General features: G+C 39.2%; 1 protein-coding gene across 1 annotated transcript; it reads left to right on the top strand.

Annotated features, from left to right (window-relative positions):
* Positions 1–851: 851 nt before the first annotated feature.
* CNKSR1 (connector enhancer of kinase suppressor of Ras 1) lies at positions 852–14,068 on the top strand. Its single transcript, XM_053454501.1, has 21 exons — positions 852–986; positions 1,221–1,378; positions 2,854–3,056; positions 3,469–3,553; positions 4,714–4,755; positions 4,969–5,088; positions 5,235–5,294; positions 7,349–7,417; positions 7,831–8,385; positions 9,376–9,431; positions 9,546–9,658; positions 10,141–10,232; positions 10,449–10,479; positions 10,633–10,805; positions 11,268–11,347; positions 11,432–11,503; positions 11,717–11,784; positions 11,897–11,958; positions 12,044–12,203; positions 12,873–13,045; positions 13,262–14,068. The coding sequence occupies exons 1-21, from the start codon at positions 935–937 to the stop codon at positions 13,478–13,480; spliced, it is 2,643 nt and encodes an 880-aa protein (XP_053310476.1). The 5' UTR covers positions 852–934; the 3' UTR covers positions 13,481–14,068.
* The last annotated feature ends 3,685 nt before the right edge of the window (positions 14,069–17,753 follow it).

Here is a 17,753-nt window from a genome sequence, read left to right as displayed (position 1 = left end):
CACTCACAATTTAATAAATGTGCAGGATGATTCCTACCTTCTTACATCATTTTTAGTTAGGGAACTGTGGATGCTAAACTGTTTTGGCCCTATTAATTTAACGACAATATAATATAGCTTATGGCATGTAGAGCAGGCTACCCTTTTTCAGCACAGGTATATGTTTTGTTGACTGATTGTATTGTTAATTTTAATGGTATTTTTTATTCTCCAACTTTATAAAAACACTGTAAAATCTGCTGGGATTTTATAACTAAAATGTACTAAATAATATTTGTTATTTTTCTTAGCCCATTTATTAAGGCTCTGTCATCGTCCATGCTCTAGTTCTACAGTTCTCCTAGGTATACGTGTGTGTATAATATATATTTATTACACACAAACATATTCATATAGATAAAGTTTAACCAAATAAAGCTTAAAGCTGTATCATAATTATGGGATACAGCGCTTCCAACAATTTCCTGTCTTGACAAATAACACCAAAGATAATTTTCTTATGCAAATGAATGATATGAAAGATGTAAATAAAACTTAAAATATACAAACAATATAACACCCCAAAAAAAAACAAAACGAAATACCTCACTCACACACTCACCACGCAGCACCAGTCAGCCCTGCTGAGAAATTAAAAATAATAGTAACAATATTGTATTAGGAAAGTGGCTGGGGCTGTCCACAATTGGCCCATATGGTGACTACAACGAATGAAGTATGGAAACAAAATACATTTTTCAGGGTTATATGCTACACATGTTTAGCAATCTCGTATGCTTACAAGTATACTGGGGAGGGAAGGGAATGAGCCACAGAAATCTTTCATGCCCAGACCGACTTATGCAGCGTGTTGACAGGCGGAGCCTGGCCGCAACTTCCTTCCTGCGACTTACCTGTGTAACGTCACTCAGGTGAACATCCAGGAAGTGCCTTGATGGAGCCTGTGACCGACTGGAGTCGGGAGACCGTATGTGGCTACCTGAGGGGTGAGAGCGACAGAGCGGAGAGTAGCAGCCGATAGGATGTTTTATTAAACTTTCGGGTGACCTGTAGCATTGCAAAGTGGGCGGTGACTAAAACCTATTAAAGGGGACAAGGGTAGAGACCAGGGTGACAGGAAAATGGGCGCAAGGCAATATTTGCAGGGAAGCCATGACAGGACCCCAGAGATAAAATCGCTCCCAGGTGACATGATATTTCGCCTCTGTTTTTTTTTCCAGGCTTGGACACCTCACTCCAGCAATATCCATTTCAGGAGTGGGATGTGACTGGGCATGATTTGCTCAGCCTTTCCCCCCAACGCCTAGATGCCCTGGGGGTGAGGAGCATTGGGCATCAGGAACTTATTCTGGAGGCTGTGGAGCAGCTGTGTGCCCTGGTAAGAGAGGAATTTCGGGATGATACTAGAGAGAAAGAGAGAGAAGAGTGCCGTGTAGCCTATTTCCCAACCTCTTTTTCCTTGGTTCTGATTTAGGGCCTCGCTTTTGGTTTGTGTTTTAAACACCATTAATCATCAGTGTATGATCTTGCGTGGGATAATTGTGTGACATTAGAAACATTGTGTATACCTCCCAAAATGAGTTGTTATAGGTGTGTCTAGAGAGACTGCTATTAGCACAGGTAGCAGTATGAAAAACGTTTTATCATAGTTGATGAGACCACACATTGTATGAGCTATCCAGTGGAGACATCTGGATTTAACTGTTCTCTAAATAAATGAAGCCAAATCCTAGCCATTTTTACTGAATAAATGCTGAACAATTATTATTTATTGTCTTATATAGCATTATATAGTATAGTATAGTGTGTGTGTGTGTATGTATATATATATATATATATATATATATATATATATATATATTCTGCAGAACTGTACAAAGGGTGGACAGGGCATAACAATTAGTATATACCATAACAAGGTGACATACAGAAACATCAGGTGAGCTCAAATGAGCTTAGAATTGTTATACTGCAGTCTCAATTTACAAAAAAAAGTCTCATAAGAATAAAATTATGTACCACAAGGGCAAAATGTATCTTTTTAAACTGTGGTAGTGCCAATGGGTTTTAAGGGAAATGTAACCAAAAAAGTAGATCAATTAATGAAAAGGTGTACAATGACACTATCATATCATGTGGGGCATTCAATTTATTAATATTGAACAGGGCCCTTTTTGCCTAAAATACCTGTGATATCTGTTTGATTTTAATCCTCCTTTTTTTTCTAAAAATATTAGTGATGCTGCTTTGTTTCATAGATTCTCAGAAACCACTACTTACTTGTACTCCACTTTAATTCTCTATAAATCTCCATGTGCACAGGAATCTTCCTTTTGAGGGTACTTTCAAGTAAACAGTAGTCTGACTCTGAGATGCTCTTTTGCGAATATGTCGTTGACAATACCACAGGAAGCAAATACTGCTTTACTGCTTGAGATATTTTTGGTTGGTTAGTAGCAAAGTAAAAACATATTAGTTAAAAGGGCACTTCAGTCATTATACACATTTCAAGGCATATTGATGTATTATAATCTCATTTAAATTCATGTTTCCACCCATTACAAATGCATGGATAGATTCATCAGGCCCTCCTCTATGCATTGACTCTCTTTCCCTAGTTAACCAGCTCCATGGCTTGCAGAAGATGCCTTTGGCCTATTAACTAGATATTTTGAAAAACGTCCTTCTCTGTCCCTTTTCCACGTCTGACCATCATACTTATGCTACCTGTATGCTCCATACTCATTCTGGCAGTTTCTACTGCATTCTACACACAGATATCTTAAACAGTCTTCTCTCTTGATTTCTTAGCCTGTTTGTTCATATGCCTCAATCTCATTTGTCTCTCTCCAGCACTATGAGCTGCACTCGGAAAACCTGCGTAGTCTGACTGAGAAGTTATGTTGCGTGTCTCAGTCGTTGTGTTCACACATCCTTGGCCTGAGAAAGACCTCCATGCACTCCCCATCCACTGCAATCTCCCCTACTCCAAAACAGCTGGTCTGCATCATTGACATTGTGTCTGCAGCACGGAGCCTTTTCTCCTGGCTCAACAGGTTGTTCACTGTACAAATTCTGCAACTTTTGATAGCCGCATTTTACAATATTTTTTTATATTTTCTGTAGATTATTGATAATACATATTTTGTATATTAACAAGGAAGGAAATATCTTTTAGACGCTAGTCCTAGTATAGAAACATCAAGTATTCTTCTATATGAAATAAGTAATTGTATGACAAAAGTGGACTAAGTGGTCTTAAAATTCACTATAGAACCTAGCCCAGCACATCTTCAAGGCTTGTGCATTCTTATGTTCACATTTCTGTCAAATTAAATACACATAATATTTTTTTTTTACAGTAAGGTCTTGCAAAAAACCCTTAAATTATATTTGCCCATCTTATCTTTATGTGGCTGCCATCAGCATGTTTGTCTATATTTAAATACACTGTTTTTTAACCCACAGATATCTGTTTGCACGGCTGAATGATTACTCTGCGAGTCGAGATATAATCGCTTTGTGCATGGAACTAGCTGATAACTTGCATGAGGTTTGTATGCAAGCAAGTCTGTGGTGGACCACAAAGATTTCATCAAGGGTTGATCCTTTAGACATAGCTGTAGATCTAAAACAAAGAAGCAGAGGCTCAGCACTTCAAATGATAAGGTGAGTTTATTTCACACAGGCAACGTTTCGACGCACAGGTCTTTCTCAAGGCTTGAGAAAGACCTGTGCATCGAAACGTTGCCTGTGTGAAATAAACTCACCTTATCATTTGAAGTGCTGAGCCTCTGCTTCTTTGTTTTGGATTTATTGAGGGACTTGGTGATGCCCTGGCTCGTGCACCATTTCACTACTGAGTGCTGCATTCCAACCTCTCTTTTTGTGTATAGCTGTAGATCTGTGACTTTAATCTCTAAAGCTGCCTCTGGTGGCATATTGAGAAAACGTGCATGTACAAAGGGTTTTTCCATAAGATACCTGGGAGGTACCTGGGAGAAGGCAGAATAGTTGTGTCTATGATGCTGCATCTTATTAAAAGTTGAGTTTGATATTCCTGCTTAGTGGTGTTTTAACTACCTGATGTGTGTTTTGTCCATGATTACAACTGTGCTGGCCTTTAATATCCGTGTGCCAAAATACTGTTTGGAACTCTGTGTGTTTTGCAATGGTAGTTTATTTTTACACTTCAGGATCTGGTTACATAAAACATGATCAGCAAAACAAGTTCAAGTTTAAAGCAGTTACACGCAGCATACTTACAATACAGCCTGGGTTCTAAACAAGAAGCTACTCCTAATTCTGCTACCACGGGGTTGGAGAGACAAACGAAAACTAACATTTTCCTTGAGGTATAGAGAGCTAGAATGTTTGTCGTTCTAGTCTGTTACCCATTTCATGCAGCTGAGGCTGAAAAGGCACACTTTTCCTCAAGTAATCCCCTTCTCTCGGGAAAAAAAATATTTTACATTACCTTATTAAGCACTTAATGACATTGGAATGAAAAGAATATGGGTTAACATTTGTTTAGGGGTTATGCGAGTAAAAAAAGGCATGCCCACATTCTGTATACTTATATACACAGTATAATAAACAGTAACCTTTTAGGGGACATTGTATCCAACTGTCTGTTTCAGTTACTAATATTGAGGTGCAAAGTAATCTAGTCATTATATATATATATAATTATATTGTACATCTTTCTTACAGGACTGGTCTAACCCGAGGATCGAGAACAGGATTTTGCTGATTGTGAGTTCCTAGCATCTGTTGCTGTCTTGTAAACGTCTTCTTAAAATTATTTTCAAACATTACAGTATCATTTGTGTTTCAGTGCTGTACCAGTACCTGAAAAATATGTTTTGTGTCAAGTTATCTTCCCTTTCTCTTGCTAGACTAAGTAATATTGTATTTCCTGTAAAATGTTATTTTTTGAGATCATATGTATCTATTTTCTAATTACAGTGTCAGAATATTTGTGGAATATGCAAGAGCATTCTAAGCTTTAGTCCTGATAGCCTTCTTAACCAGACTGCAACTCTTGAACTTGTACAAATACACCCTGAGACACCAGACTACAAACTGGTAGGAATGGGCAAGCCAAAAGGTGACTGGGAATCTGTTTGGCATGGGCGTATTACTGGGTGTGAAAAGGAGTATGGCAGTGTGAGTTAGCAGTAGCCAAATTTGTGTTTTAATGGTGTTTGATATAAACCTGTTTTGCTCTACAGGGCATTGACATTAAATCCACGTCATCTGGACAACATTTCATTTGTGAGACAGAAGCAGAGGTAACTCATGCATCTTGAAAACTACCCGTAACGATAAACACTTGCCCAGCTAGATGCTACTAATTTCATACTAATTCTTTTTAATTTGTGCCCAGACTTTATGACCCAACTCCACTGCCTGTGGTTTTTAATTTGTCTTGTCCACCCTCTACATAAATTAAAAAATAATCACAAAACAATAAATATAATACAAAACAAGTAATACAGTAAAAAAGACTCACTGTGATATCCATGTTTGTACTTTGTATTAAAAAAAATAAATAAATAAAAATTAAAAAATAATCTTTCTTCTACCACTACCCAATACTACCAGTAGCTATTTTGACTTAAATATGTTTTTGGGTGAGAAACAGCCTGTTCTTTTACTGCATGTCTGTAAGAGCAAGGGGTTGGGGAATCTGGGCTCCATTGGTTTTTCTCTGAATCACAAGTTTTATCCTGCTTCATTGGTAGACATTATTGGACCTGAGCTGTGTAGGTCATTGATGTAACTAGTTAAATCATTAATATTGTATGACACTGCACATGCAAAAGAAAACCTCACCAGAGCAGTCATCGTTTGATGTTGTAAATACTTGAAAGGATCATGTGAATAGATTGCAAAATTGAAAGTGTTGTGCAACATCTTCAGCATTCATTTGGAGTTCCCTTGCAACATGAATTTGGGTGGTTTCCTATCATCTTTTTAGTCATCTTTGTTAAAGAATAAGCACTCTATTCTATAATCCCAATGCTTGGATTTTTCTTTGTATTTTGGAGAGTCAGAAACCTTCTTTAAAGTACAGCCTTTCAGAATATTTTTTTTCACCAGGAAATGTTCCTTTAGATAATATATACATTAGACAGGTTGGTGTAACCTTCAGCATGAGGATGTTTTTCTTTGACTAGATAGAGGAACATCATTCTCTTATTGTATAATGGTTATATGTTGTAGTCTTTGGGTTTGGATGTCAAAATGGCTGAGTGACAGGAGGTAGAAGGATTTAGTTAATGTTATATATTCGGTGGAAGGACTTTTTACTAGTGGGGTACCTCGGTGATCAATTTTGGGACGTGTACTTTTTATCATATCTTGGTGACATTACAAAAAGGTATGCCTTTTTGCATGAGATACAATTTCTGCTGACTTAAAGGTACTAGAGAGTGCTGGGTTGTATAGCGAGAGGCTTTATTAGCAGAAACAGGGAGGTGGGTATGCCACTTTACAGATCTGATCAGACATTACCTAGAGTATTGTGTACAGTTCTAGAGAGTCCCTCTGCAGAAAGATATTTGCACATTGAAGACAGTTCAGAAGAGGCCTACTATACTATAAACATAATGTGTATAGCTTGGAAAGAAGAGAGAGGGGCTAAAATAGAACAATTTACACACTTAAACGAAGCACAGGAGGGGAGGCTTATTAGAAAGGAAGAGGAATTTGGAACAAGAGGTCATAGTCTACAATTAAAGTGAGGGAATCTAAATGTGCATGGGATAGGCATAAAGCTATCCTCACTATGGGACCAGACCAAGGACTGATAGGGATTCAGTCTGGTTCTTATCTGCCTTCTATGTCATCAAACATACTCAATTTATCCTTCATCCATGAATGTACTATTCAGAAGCCTCTCAGTTCTTGTGTGAGGGGCAGCTGGGTTTGTTGCACGTAAACCTTAATTCTAAAAAGAACAGTGCACCATCCATAATTTTGTTTAGTGACCACTTGACATCCTTGTTATGTGGACCCATTGAAGTACTGCTGGCTGATCTTCTTTTAAAGCTTAAAGTAGTACTAGATAAGAAAGCTGTAAATGAGAAGGTAAAAACCCCTTTTTTATTTTCTCACCTACTTTCAGCATTCTTCCTTTTCTTGTCTGCTCTCCTGGGTCTATTCTCATTTTTCCTTTGTAATGCTTCATTTTATAAGCCTGATCTCTTATGTGTGTGTTTTTTGTTTTTTTTTGTATTAATTTTTTTCTTCTTCATCCACCTGCACCCCCCCCACTCCTATAAATTGAGCACAAACTTGTTCTTTATGTACGTTTCCCCCTCCCCCCCCCGTTTCATTCCAGTCCCCGGCTGGGCGCTGTGACAAAATCCTTACAGGAGATGAAATAATTAAAGTGAACGATCAGATAGTGGTAAGTATTGACTGAGTGAATTCTATGGTGAGAATGGAAGGTGGGCATCACGTCTCATTTTAGTTCTCTTACTCATTAGAGAATTATTAACGCTCTGACATAACTCTATGATATAGATAACACCACTGCATTGCATTTTTAATTATAGCAGGTCATGAGGGCAACATCACACATCCATGCCCAGACTCAGACCTGTAGTAAAAAATGTATAGTTATATTTTTGGGGGGGACATATAATATAGAGCTATATGGATGGAAACAGCCTTTAGCATACAGTTCCGTTAATGTATCTGGTTACCTCCTTTGGTCTGCATTTAGTAGTGAGACTTTGACCTTCAAGGTCAAGTAGATTTGTGGTTTGTGTGTTTACGACAGCCTCTGTTGTCATGCTAATGTTGTGTGTTTTTGCTTAGGTTGGCTGGACTCGACAAAACTTAGCACAGAAACTAGTGGAAAATTCAGATTGTGTGACTCTTGTCCTAAAGAAAGTATCTGTCCAGTCTCCCTTGCAATCACCAGTTACCACAGCCTCCAAGAAAATTCACACTGACACCACTCCTCAGCAAACGTACACAGGCCACACTTTGTCATATGGAGACACAGTGGCAACTTCACCAACAAAACGCAGATCCACCAGTCTTAATATAAAAATTAGAAGCTTTTCCTCATTTACAACAAGGAGTACACCCTCTACACCCACAGATTTTGAGGTTTCTAACCTACTACAAACACCTAGTGCTGGAAATACAATTCCAGTAAACATTTCTACAGTCAGTCGAGCGCTCCTTGGTTCTTCCTCCTTGCCAGAAACGCAAACCTCTGTGTGTGATCATCTTCAGCTACACAGTATATCCAGCCAGCCTTCCTCCAGCCATCCACAGCCCATCTGTACAAATCTGTCTGATTCCTCTACTGAAAAGGAGCAAGACGTTACGTTACACTCCATTGTGGAAACCCAGTATTTAACTGTGAGTAAACATGCAGGCGTTACATTACTGACACCTATCTTGGCATTGTTCATCCCCCTCGCCTGCTCTATTTCTATTGGCCACTTATTAACCCAGGTCTTGGCTTATATCAAAACCATTTCCAATCTTACTATACATGTACTGCTCAGCACCCAGCTTGAAAGGAAGCAAATTGACATAAAACAATCAAATTGACTGTGCCAAATAACTTTAGACTTGTATAAATACACATCCATTCTCCTTACAGACATACAGTTTTTACCAAGAGACGTTCTTACACCCAGCTTTGTTTGTAGTTTATTAGGGACTTTCATGGATTCATCATACATCATCTTTAACATGACAACACTAGATTCACTGATTTGCATTGCACAATTAACATACACTGTGAAAATGACTAGACTGGTAATAATAATAATAATAAAACAACTTACAAATAACAGATGAATTGTATTGTCCCCTAATAAACTAAATCCACTGCCTTGAATTTTGCAAAAATCAGGCCTTTCCCTCTTTTCCTTTTGCATATCTGTTTGCATTGTCTTTTTGTGCTCCTTATTGTTTGTCTTCCTTCTTATAGTCTCCATGCACCATATCTTCTGGATCTGTACTTCAACTAAACATCCCTAATGTTTCATTTTTTCAAAAGTTTTAGCCAGCACTGCCTACTACTGCTCCGCCAGCATGTGTAAGTCTTTCCGCGTCAACCTAGTTGGATTGCAAGCCCCGCAAGATAGCAACTATTTTTGTTTCTTGTCTGTGCTTTGTGTGTGCAAAATTTACTTTTCAAACAACACAAATTAAATCAAAAGATGTTGTATTTGAGCACTGCATTTTGATGCAACCCTTGCTGCTTCTGTGTGTCTATTATTTAATAATTTTACATTATTGTTCTGTCTCCACTTAGCCACCACAATCGCTTACTGTTCCCTATACATCAATTTTTACCTCTAGGTTAATTGTTGATTAATGCTGCCTTCTTGTTCTCAGAATTCCCAACACTCCTCACGTCCACGAAGTGGTTCAGTTACTTCACCAACAGCTAGGTAAGGCATATAGTAAATTTTAATATTATCTTCACACAATTACCCTGCTATACATTGCTTTTGCATTCATGCTTTCTCAATAGAACATAATGACTCTCTCACTCTTTCTGGTAGTTCCTCCTCTTCATCTCCAGCTCCTGTAGTCCTGAGGCAGTCAGTGTCTGACAGTAATCTGCTCAGTGGCACAAATCCTGGTTCTCTGCAAAAAGAACTTGACGTTGGAGAAGGTAAGAAACAGCCGCATGTCTTATTTTATGTGTGTGGTTATTCCTGAGGTCCTCAGTTTCTATTATCAACACATAACAATACTTCATATCTCAAAATAAGATGGTTCAGATGCTTAGCTGTAATGTAAGTTATTTAACTGTGAGGATGGAAGATAAGTGCAACATCCTCTCAGCAGAAGTGGTAGGAGTTAACACAGACAGGGAATTTAAATGTACATGGGATAAGACGTATGCTTATACTGCATCTAGGACAAGACCGAACACTGATTTAAGGTTTGAGACTTTAAAGCGGGAAAAATTGGTATACTAAATGGGCCAAATAGTTCTAATGTCCCATCAAATTATTGTGTTCTCAAATTAACATATCCTGAAAGGATTACTTACCATTACAATTAGTATTGTTTAATTATATTCACAGGTAGGAACAGTTTATTTAACTGTATTTAAGACTGATGGTTAAGTCATATTTTTTTCCATTACAGGTCATTCTAGGAGTGTAGAGCCAGCAGTGGAAGTCAGTCATACTAAAAGCCCTGAAACTGTGAAGATTGGCAAAGGGGTCCAAACTAAATTGGTAATATTATAAATGATATATGTAAATATTTATTATCTATATATAACACTTCTGCACTAGTCCATATATCAGAATGGACACCTTAACACTTAGCTCTAATTTCTTCTTTCACTGCGTTGTATTTATTTCTGTACAACATTTCAAGTACAACATTTCAAGGAGGGGCAAAAGGGCAGATACTACTTCATTGGATTTTTTTCATTTTTATTGTTGCAGAAATCAACTGGGTCTCCCCGTTATCAGAAAGGTGATTACTTGCAATGTCCATTGTGTGGACAGACTGGTTCTATTCACATAATTCTTTCTTTCAAGGTCCTTAACCTTCCTCATTTATATACCACATTTACTGTTCACTCTTTGATGTGTATGATCAGTTTCCCTTTTTCCTTCCTGTTCCAAGGTGTTGTGACAAAGCTGAGTCGCCGACGTGTGTCCTGCCGGGACTTGGGGGTCCCAGACTGCGATGGCTGGCTGTGGAAGAGGAAAGAAAATGCTGGTTTCATGTCCCAAAAATGGAAACGCTGCTGGTGTGTCTTGAAAGGAGAACGCCTATACTGGTACAATGGTCCACAGGTGGGTAGAATAATAATCTAAGTGTCTTCCCAAGGTCAACGTATACTTAAAGGGGCACTACCACAAGGTTTTTTCTTTTTGTTGTATGATAGCTTTGTAGTCAGTAGTGTACCTAGTGTTGTGTGCTTTGCTAGCTAGTGTTAGGTGAAACAGTGCGTTGTCTCCATGTGCACAGACTGCCATTCCATAAGTTACCAAACTCCACCCGTGTTGCAGAGAGTAAAATTGTGTAAAATACCTTTTGTCCTTAATGCGTTAAGGGGGCAGCAGTGGGCATAACCTGTACAAGGAGTAGAGATGACCAAACTACTTTTATTGTACTTAGTTCAATAGTCAATTGATAATTATAATAAGTTGAAGCACCTGTTAAAGAAACTCTGTTTATTTCGAGGGAATACTAGCAGTGCATGTTGCTGGTAAATGTCATACGTGCCACTTCATACATTTATTTATTCATTACAGGATGAGAAGGCTTTGGGACTGCTTACTGTTTCCTCGTATAAACTCGAAAGCACATGGGAGGCCAAGCCCAAAAAGAAGTAGTGAGTCTGGAGGGAGGCTATTGAGATAACTGGTACTGAGTGAAAGATATGCTTATAATAATACTCTTGTGTTTCTCTCCTCAGTGAGTTCCAGCTAAGGCATGCCACATACAAACCATTTGTGTTTGCTGCAGACAGTCTGGATGACATGAATAAGTAAGGTTTTTTTTCCCTCCGAAATTTGGTTGATACATGATTATGCCATCAGCAGGTCCCCTTATGTATTAGACCAAGTAAAGGAACTTTATCCACCGTTTATTAACCGATGTAGCCATGTTTTTGCTGTTGGCTATTTCTCTATTTTTCTGAAACACTTCTGTGTTAAGTAAACAAAACGCTATATAATTTATTTTCTCTCTGTTATTGCAGGTGGGTGACGTGTTTGATAAAAACACTTCAGAAACACAAAGTTACACTAAGTGCCAAACAAGAGGAAAGTATGTATAAAACCCTATTTAGAAGAGGGGGGTGAGGAGTACAATAAGGGAAGTGAACTGAATAGATAAGCTTTATTGTTTTACTTTTTAGTTACTAAAGTTCTCTTTTCAGAATGTTATAGTGAGACAGAGGCAGAAGAACAGGATGATGATCAGTCTAAAATACAAGAATCGGTGAGCACGCGGTAACGAGTACTTACCATTCGTCTCTTTTGTCTTCCATATTCATTTTTTAAAGTGTTTTTTTTTTTTTTTTTAGCCACATCAATCGCTAATCCCTCCTTCACCTATGAGTCTGGGGATGAAACAAATGGCTCAGTCGCCGACTAAGAATGCAAAGACTGACAAACCCTTCGCATCTCAAGCAGAGGATGTATCAACAGGAGCATGGACAGATGTGAAAGGGGCTGATTCAGATGGTCAGTGAACGTCTCTCCATAATGCATGAATGCTGAAAATAAAGATGTCTCAAGACATTTTCAGTGATATAACATGCTTGAAGGATAGGTTACCATTGATCTTTTGGTTTCCTTACTGGAAATACCCAACCCCATATTAATCAGTTGAGAGGTACATCTATCATCGGTGTGAATAATTTTGTAATCTGTCAGGACTCCCTAATTAATGACACACTTTAGTGTGCCAACAGCCTCCTAGAATAAGGGTTAGCTTGTTCAGTCACCAGATAGATGCTGTTCTCCACAGAGCAAGCAACACAACCATTTTAACTGCCATGGGCGAGTGTACCCTCTGTGTTACTAAGTGCATTCTCCCCTTGTTGTGGGTTTCAGGGTGAACCTAGATAGTGGTGGTCCAGCAGCTCTGCAGGGTGTTTAATATAAAACACTCTGCAGAACAGGAAGCTTGGAAATGATTAAATCATAGTACAAACAACTTGACACACTTGTTACTATATGAACCATATACCATGTAATGTAATATTTGACTTTTGAAGTTTTCCCCCCTCATGTGTCAAGATCTTAAAGTTACATTGTTTTGCTCTCGTTTGACTTGATAAATAATATATGGTTGCTGTATTTGTCTGTATTTTTGCTCAATCTTAGGCATTCACCTTCTTGTTTTCACAGGTGATGAATTAAAACTCATGATATCCTGTTTACAGCAAGGTGGAGTATCACTCATTGGTACAAAGACCACTCTGACGCGAGATGAATACCGAAAGTCCTTTATCCGTAGAAACAAAAATCCAGACATAAACCATAAAGCTCACACATTACGGGTACTGCAAAGCACTCTCAAGGTGAGTTTGACATTTCAATGCATCTTTTAACCAGCCAGTGTGAAAAAAATAGTCTGAACACATCCCCGGCCTACCACTGTGCAAGCACTGTATGCTTACTTCCAAGATAGCTGCAGAAAAATACAAAAATACAAAAAATTTCAGAGGGTGGGTCTAACAGTTTTAGCTTATTTATGTTAATCTTTATATATATTAACGTATGCTTATCTTGTGCAGGCCAAACTCTTGGAACTTGATGCACTGAATCTGATCCTGGATAATCCAAATCTGAGCTCTTCTATATTTCGCCAGTGGAAAGCTGATCATGAGCAGCTGTATGAAACTATGTGGAGAGGTCCTAGAGCTAGAGGATCACTGGGGGATTTTATAAACAACCTGAATAAAGAGAGAGGACAAGGGGCTCAAGGGAGGGATGAGAGTGGGTCAAGTGATTGATGTTTTTAGATGTATGTATGCAATTGTGAAAACAAATTCATGATGCATATTATGTGTATGTATTACCTTGTAAGAAGAGTTGTTAAAACAGTGATGATATACTCAATGCCAGTGGGCTACTTTTAAGTAGATAATGTTATATGTCGTATACAATTGCAGACAGTTTATACTGTGTAGGAAGACATGGGGGATTTGGCAAAGATCTGAGGCTCTGAAGGGAGTCTTAGAAACGACTCTGCACATGCTCTCATTAAAATACCCAAAATCAAAGCATTTTCTTTCAACCCCTTTTCTTTCTATATTTGTTTATAGACTATTTCCTGTATAGTTTAAGCCTCCAGCAGTACCTCTGCATTGTTAATTTGGAATAAATATGCTTTTGATTGTATAACAACAACAACGTTGCACTCCTTTTAAATGTTAATACTGGTCACAGTTACTGTCAACCATACTGGAGAACAATTAATTGGCTTCCTTTTTTCCGACAACTGGAGGACCTCACAACAGATTCTTAATTCTCGCTTGCCTGGTACCTTTGGTTCTTTGTATACATGATGGTATTCTAGAAAAAAAACTGTTAATCCATGACTGAGTTCTCTAGTCTGTAGTGACTGCTTGGAGTGGTAGTTGTGCAGCTTGATTAAAAGTTTCATGCACTGCAGTGGGATTCACTGGAGTCTTAAGGTGGTTACATATCCTGGAGAAAATGAGTGTTAGTCGTTTAGGTTCATAAGTGAATGCCCAGGGATAAAACTTCTATAGTGGTGGTTATTGGGACAAGTCAGCTTTTAGCAAATACACCAAATCTATTAATCTAGGCTCTCTCACTCTCTTTTAACCAGGGATAGATTTTTCATTTGTGTTAGAATGCATTTTTCGGTAATGTAACATAAATTTGTACTCTTACCTTATACAAGCTGTAGACACATAGTATTGTGAAATAAAAAAGCTGTATATATCATGGTTCTTGGTAAGTGTAGGTACCTATGGGTGTATACACAACTTACTACATTATCAAGGCATCTTCATTAACACAGGGTTTTTGCCTGGACAGTTTATAGTAATGCCAGTCAATTTACTCTTTTTATGTTGGTCTCAATTGTGTTATTTACTTTTAAGACATTTTTCTTTCTAGGAATTTGTGTTCTCTATTCACTGACTATGTTCAGTAATGGTGAAACACTAAATTTAAATCCTTCACTGATGCCCAGGTGGGAACTTAACATAACACTTCATGCTCCATAACACCTTTTTTATATTAGCATGTTTTATATACATGTTCATTTTATTTTTAATTTTGTGTTGAGAGAAACTATTTTTCTCCTTCTTTTCCTCATGATGTGTACGTGCTGACCACAATGTGATCAGTAAACAGGCTCCATAGTCCTGCACGTAGATAGCAATAATTGCAATCAGCCAGCACAGGCAGGAAAGACCCTGCTAACGCTCTCTAATGTCTGGTGCGTGTCAGGGTGTGACACTATCCTGGCGCTTACAGTGAGCACCGTTACATGCTGTCATTTGGCAGAGGCCCAGTGGTGCTGGCTTCTGAGGAAGGGAGAGTCCAGACTGCTGCTCCTAATAGGCTTTTTCCCACAAAACCTTGCTAACTATGGACCAATAAGTCATCCAAACTAACTCTCCCTCTGCGCACTGGTTTAGTGCAGGGGAATATTGTTAAACTACTCTAATTTAATTTGTTGACTGGGTAACTAAAATGATAGACCAGGGAGGAGCAATAAACATAGAATATCAAGATTTCAGGCATTTGATACTGTCCCTCACAAACGACCCATAAATAAATTGTACCAGTTAACTGGATAAGGTTATGGTTCAGTGACAGGAGACAGAAGGGTGTAGTTAATCAGTAGTGGGACCTATACTTTTTAATATATTTATAAGAGATGTTGTGAAAGGTCTTCCAGCAGCTTAAACATTCCTGCTAGAATAAGTTAAATGGTTAATGAAGGCAAGAAAGCCTAAGAAAAAGCAAGCAGGTGCTAGGTTGTATTACTAACAGAAAGAAGGCAGATCTCTGGTCAGACCTCACTTGCAGTATTGAGTACGGTTCTGGAGACCCCTTCTCCACAAGGATATTGAGATAAAAGTATTTAGTAAAGTAGAGGAATGAGGTTATTGCAAAGGAGCATAAGTTTTAACAAAAAGATCATGATATAAAACTCAGCCCCATATAGTTTATCTCGCGGTCGAGTTCTTTTACCCACACGCACACCTTATACATACCCGATGTCACACTCAGCGTATAGGTAGGCACCATTGTCAGGTAGAACAGCAAGAGCACAGTCCAACAGACAGAGATCAGAGAGTTCGAGTACAGGATAGTCGTAAACAAGCCGAGTTCAGGATGCCAGGAATCAGGAACGTGTTAGAACAAGTCGAGGTCAGGGAACCAGAAATCAGGAACGTCGTGGGGCAAGCTGGAATCAGAATTTTGTTTTTATTTCCTTTTATTTGCCAACCTGTTATGAATATCTGCTCCCAGGCTTGCCACTCTGCCCTCAGAAATGCCTTATACCCCCTATATGGCACTCTGCCTCCCTGATATGCCTTTAACCCCCTATATGCCACTCTGCCTCCAGGAATGCCTTTTAACCCCCTATATGCCAATGCCTCCAAAAATGCCTTACACCCCTATATCAGTGGCATCTCCATATTTCATAGTTAGGGGGGCACATGGGGGGCCAGGGATCGAAGTAGGGGGGCCAATTATAAAACGGTACATATACACTATATATATATATATATATATATATATATACACCGTATTTGCTCGATTATAAGACGACCCCGATTATAAGACGACCCCCCAAAATCTGAATATTAATTTAGGAAAAAAAGAAAAAGCCTGATTATAAGACGACCCCATAGGAAAAAAGTTTTACTAGTAAATAAATAATAATTCATGTAAACTATTTGTTTGTTTTTAATTTCCTTTTATTTACCAACCTGCCCTCCAGTTATGCACATCTGCCCCCAGGCATGCCTTATACCCTCCTATATGCCACTCTGTCCCATGATATGCCTTTTAACCCCCAATATGCCACTCTGGCATATAGGGGGTTAAAAGGCATATCATGGGACAGAGTGGCATATAGGGGGACACTTACATACTCAGACACTAATATACCCACCCAGACACTTACCTACCCACTGAGACACTTACACTTCCCTACCTACCCAGACACTTCCCTACTTACCCAGACACTTACCTACCCACCCAGACACTTACCTACCCACTGAGACACTTACTGAGACACTTACACTTACCTACCCACCCAGGCACTTACACTTACCTACCCACCCAGACTCTTACCTACCCACTGAGACACTTACACTTCCCTACCCACCCAGACACTTCCCTACCCACCCAGACACTTACCTACCCACCCAGACACTTACTGAGACACTTACACTTACCTACCCACCCAGACACTTACACTTACCTACCCACACAGACACTTACTTACCCACCCAGACACTTACCTACCCACGATGCCTCAGCAGGCGCTTGCTGCAGCTCCCACGGGATTACAGCATGACGCTATGTGACCCCGCTAGGCCCCGCCTCCTCCAGAAAATTCAAGAGGTCTGCTTTGGGACAGCGCAGTACCGCCGGGTTCCGGTCCTGCTTCTGGAGTAATCTCCCCAACCGGCTCTGCTTCCCCACATTGGGCGGGCTATCCCGGGAGCAGGAAGGTACACGCTTATGCAACCTCGGCTGCTGCAGGCACTTTCCCCGGCGCTCGGTGATAGACGCCGGCAGCAGCTGAGGTTACCATACAGGAGGATCCAGGTCCCCTGCAGCGATGCGGGGGATCTGGATCTTAGTCTAATAGTCAGGGCAATGATGGCACAGACTAGCTGTTGAAGTAGGGGGCCTGGGGGGGTTCTTACCAGGGCCCTATGGTTTCTAGTTACACCCCTGCATTTGATCTATACCCACAATGCAGGGTTTGCACGTGCTTTTCAGTTCATTTCTGTTTCCATGTGGTTCTCCTTGAGCTATAACCACAATGTTAAATATGCATGTATGTCTCAGGTTTGCACATGTTTTATTCAGCTGATTTCTACTTTTTTATATTGTTCTTATTTGTCTACCAAGTGTTCTGAAAAAAACCTCGTCTTATAATCGAGCAAATACGGTATATATATATATATAGTGACATTCATGTAGGATTGGTGGTGGAAGGGAGGTATGTTTCTCCTAGATTCCTTTCCTATGTGAGGTAACACCTGAGTCTTCCACCTGCTA

The sequence above is a fragment of the Spea bombifrons genome, chromosome 2 (assembly GCF_027358695.1).
Source record: "Spea bombifrons isolate aSpeBom1 chromosome 2, aSpeBom1.2.pri, whole genome shotgun sequence".
NCBI lineage: Eukaryota > Metazoa > Chordata > Amphibia > Anura > Pelobatidae > Spea > Spea bombifrons.
The sequence above is the reverse complement of the archived record's forward strand: the minus strand, read 5'-3'. Positions and strand labels throughout refer to the sequence as shown.

What these genes read in the sequence shown, in the direction of transcription:
- CNKSR1 (XM_053454501.1), top strand. Translation starts at nt 935, where the DNA reads ATGGAGCCTGTGACCGACTGGAGTCGGGAGACCGTATGTGGCTACCTG. An exon ending in AAGGGGTCCAAACTAAATTG is followed by an intron (nt 10,233 to 10,448) that starts GTAATATTATAA and finishes TTATTGTTGCAG; the next exon opens with AAATCAACTGGGTCTCCCCG. An exon ending in AAGTGCCAAACAAGAGGAAA is followed by an intron (nt 11,785 to 11,896) that starts GTATGTATAAAA and finishes TTCTCTTTTCAG; the next exon opens with AATGTTATAGTGAGACAGAG.